Source organism: Hydractinia symbiolongicarpus, chromosome 14 (assembly GCF_029227915.1).
Source record: "Hydractinia symbiolongicarpus strain clone_291-10 chromosome 14, HSymV2.1, whole genome shotgun sequence".
NCBI classification, from domain to species: Eukaryota; Metazoa; Cnidaria; class Hydrozoa; order Anthoathecata; family Hydractiniidae; genus Hydractinia; species Hydractinia symbiolongicarpus.
In genome coordinates, this window is record NC_079888.1 from 1,632,436 (window position 1) to 1,636,304 (window position 3,869).

Here is a 3,869-nt window from a genome sequence, read left to right on the forward strand (position 1 = left end):
TCAAAATCCCGATGTTGTGGCTGCTGTAGAACAGTTTGAGAAAGGTGAAAAGTTACATAGCTTGGCAACCTGTAAAGCTTGTTGTGAAACCCGACCAGTATTTCATGCTACCCTTCCTATCACTCCTACTGCAGCAAATAAAACAAAACCAATTACCGTTAAGCCTTGGAAAATTTTCAGCGATGGAAGGTGTGACAGGTGTCATAGGGAGAGTCTTAGTCGTTTCAAAAAGAGTGTCAAGACACCTGCTAGATTTTCAGGTATACTCTCAGCCGATGATGACGAACCCACGATAACATCCGCCCTAATGATATGCATTTTTTACAAGTGCCGCCATATCTCCAAAATTTGACCATGCTGGAAGTAGCGTTGATTCGTGGTATCACTGTTATCATGAATATACACCTCCTAAGATATGGCATGCTTGCATCAAAAGGACATTGTATCAGTTTCCCTCAAAGAATGCAAATTGTTGAAGAATTGCCATCGTTACCATCATATGTTGGAATAGTGGTTATTAGAAAAAAGGAAAGTCAAAATTCGGTTCAACAGTATACCGTGCAAAGGGTTAAAGTTGAAAATGCATTACGAGGGCTGTGTTTTGGATACCCAGAAGGGGGTGTTGAATGTCAAGATACTAAAAATAAACATCAATACAATGGCTCTGATCACATTGACAAACCTCTAAAAGGACGCTACTTCCAGTTCCTGCCAAATGAATACTATAAGGATGTCTCAATAAAATATGACCGCATTCAAAATTTACCAGAGATACGTTCTGAACTACCTGATTTGCCAGTTCTGGAATTACCAAATATCATACCTGAAGGAGATAAGGGTCCTGCTGAAAATCTATTTCAACAAAACCTACCTGAAGATGATGAGAGTATAACCCGTTCTGGGTTAGTGTGCCCTGTTGAACCTAAAGATGCTGACAAAGAGTTACGAACACTACTTGAAAAGCTCTTGGGTTCCGAAGATGCTGTTAATCAAGCTCTTCAACATGGCAATGTTGCAAATGCAAATTTGGAATATACAAGAGAACAGCCTATTCGGGAATTAAAAACTCCTGGTTTTTTCACTATGGCATACCCAACTGTTTTTATTATTGGAAATTGTGACTTAACTGTTCCAAGGTTGAATAAAATTAACTTTGAAGAATACATCGAACATATATATTATTGTTCTGATAATCGTGTAGCACGTCATCCGTACTTAAAATTTTTCTTATTGAACATGCGTTTCCGAATGCAAGCATTGCAGCAGGGTAGCTTTCTGGTTTCGGAACAATTAAATGATGCTCACCTCACAATCGCTGAACTGAGAGATAATTTACAAAATGATGATGATTCAGTTTCACGAAAAATTATTACTATTGGAAAAAACCTGGTAAATACCGATCCGTACTGGAGAGACCAAAAAAAAAATTGGATGCCATGTTGTTTTTTAGACGAAATGAATTTGGCGATTTACCAGCATATTTTGATACCAACAGTTGTGCAGAATTTCATTGGAAACCATTGCATGAACTACTTATTAAGTATCATGCGCTAATAAAAAATTTAAACGAAGATGATGTACGGCAGCAAATGGAGAGCGACAATAAATTCAAACGGGAAATGATTTTACAAAATCTTCATATCGTCACGCAGTATTTTGATGCAAGGACTATAAATTACTTTGCCACAGTCAGCAAGGAAGTATTTCAATATGATGACTATTGGTTGCGATATGAATTTGCTAAAAGTCGAGGTGAGATACATGGACATGCGATAATACCGTCATCTAAACATGCCCAAAAAGTAAAAACTATCATGGATGGGTTCTCTGATAACGTTGCAGACTCACAAGCATCCAAAAATGCAGCGCAGGAACTTCAAAGTTGGTTGCAAACAACAAACGAAGACGGTGATGACATTTTTTCACCCATGTTCACTTGACTGCATCCTGCCGGTGGAAATAATGAAAAAGGTTTACAATACAGCAAGCTGCACTGAAGTATCTTGTCTACAGGGACGGTGGATGTTAATAAAATTGGGATTAGGCTCCCAGAAATAGGTGCTGAATACACTTTCTTGCTTATTACAAGCATGAGTACTGTCCAACTTGGACCTATAACTATTCACTGAGAAAATCTTAAAGAGAAAAAACAATCCTTCAATCACAAACAATACGACACAAGACAGAGCTAACAACATAAACGGACTGGTTACAGAACAAACACAAATGGAAAAAATGTATATGTCAAAAATATATAATATAAAAAGAATTATATAAAACCCTCCTGTGCGCCAGAACTTGTGACTCTGGCTGTAGCTTTCCACATGTGTTACAGGGCCCCAACACTCAGCCTTACACAGGAGGTTGTCATGACAGGACCAGCCTGTACATATTTTGACTAAGGACAGCAGGGTTGTCAAGCCTGAAGACCAAGTTAGTAAACTTGGGCACCTTACTGAACTGGGGTAAAAAGTGGGGTCGTTACACCCAAAGACAAGCTAAAAGCAAACCCCCTTGCTAAGCTTCTTCTAAGTTACCAGAGAGGAGTGAGCTGAACTCTTTACCCTCTGGGTATTGACGGCAAACTGGTTCAAATGAACTAGCTGGGGTAATATAAAACCGCTCGGATTTACATTTTCCTCCCCCATGACCCTGGAAATACAGGTTTTATAAACGTAATGATAAATGTATAAGAAAGAAAGAAAAAGCGGATCAACAGCGAACGTAACAAAGAATGTAACATGAATTGTTGTTGCGAATAGGTGGAGAGCATTTGCAAACCGCTCTATCGTTGCAGTGGTACCAAGAATTTGTGGCAGGATCCTTAACATAAGCCCAATAATGACCTGCGGTTAACGTACCGGAGTGATTAATTGTTGCTAACAATGAGTAGTTCTGATTAAACATTGTGTCCGTATCACTGACGAGAGGTAGTTGCAGGAGAGAGTCACGTAAAGAAACACATTCAACAACTCTGTTGTCTTTTAGCAGATGTTCACCATGTTTTAAAAACCTTTTAAGATGCAGGAATAAGATTTCACTACTCCTGCTGATTTGCGTTTCTCTAGTACTCTCTCTATGTGCAAAGCATTGCGAACAAAACCACTTGTTTCCATCAGTTAGAATTTCCGGTTCTAAAAATTTGCTGACACAAGATTGGATTTTAGATGTCATTGGCAGTGTTAAAATGTCCTGCATTTCGACATTTACCGAGGTGCACAGGCAGGTGTTACAGCTTACGGACATTGAGATTTCAGTTGAGATTTTATCTGCAGCAATCAGGGAAAATCCCTTAAGGGCGTCCAAAACCACAAACAAAATCTCTGCTACATCTTGCTGAGTATTAAATTGGAAGTCCACTTTCCCATCCGAGTGCATTTGACGTTCGAGGGCCCATAGAAAATTCGAAGGGTCAACAGGTGACAATGATTGCTTCAGCTTCGCCATGTTAAGCGAAATAGACCTCGCAATAGGTGATAAATGAAACGATTCTGACCCACTCTGGCACCAGTGTTGGAATGGTACTTAATACTTGCAAAATGGCGTTGGCGTAACAAGTGTTGCCTTTGTTTAAAAAACCGATGTTTTTATAGACACTAATTGGTTGAGTGTCATTTTTATTTTGGCTAACCTTTTTAGATGGCCCCTTTCGGCGAGATGAAACACCCCTGGTCTCCACAATGGGCAAAGCCTGCTTGGATTTGGGTAATTGCATTAAGGAGTCAGTTGACCAAACATTGGATTCACGTGCCAGCCAGATACAAAAAGAAGACCTCATACTGATTTTACCGAGATCCTTTGCAGTGGAATAAGCAAGTTTGTTGGTGAAACCCATTCTTTTTAAACAGGCAGTGGTGGTTCTTGCACAA

General features: G+C 39.4%; 1 protein-coding gene across 1 annotated transcript; it reads right to left on the reverse strand.

Annotated features, from left to right (window-relative positions):
* Positions 1-1,184: 1,184 nt before the first annotated feature.
* LOC130625753 (putative ubiquitin carboxyl-terminal hydrolase 50) lies at positions 1,185-3,459 on the reverse strand. Its single transcript, XM_057440855.1, has one exon. It carries the CDS (start codon positions 3,445-3,447, stop codon positions 2,713-2,715), a length of 735 nt encoding a protein of 244 aa, XP_057296838.1. The 5' UTR covers positions 3,448-3,459; the 3' UTR covers positions 1,185-2,712.
* Positions 3,460-3,869: the final 410 nt, after the last annotated feature.

Bases quoted from the DNA above. Each gene is read 5' to 3' on its own strand.
- LOC130625753 (XM_057440855.1), bottom strand. From the start codon at position 3,447: ATGGCGAAGCTGAAGCAATCATTGTCACCTGTTGACCCTTCGAATTTT.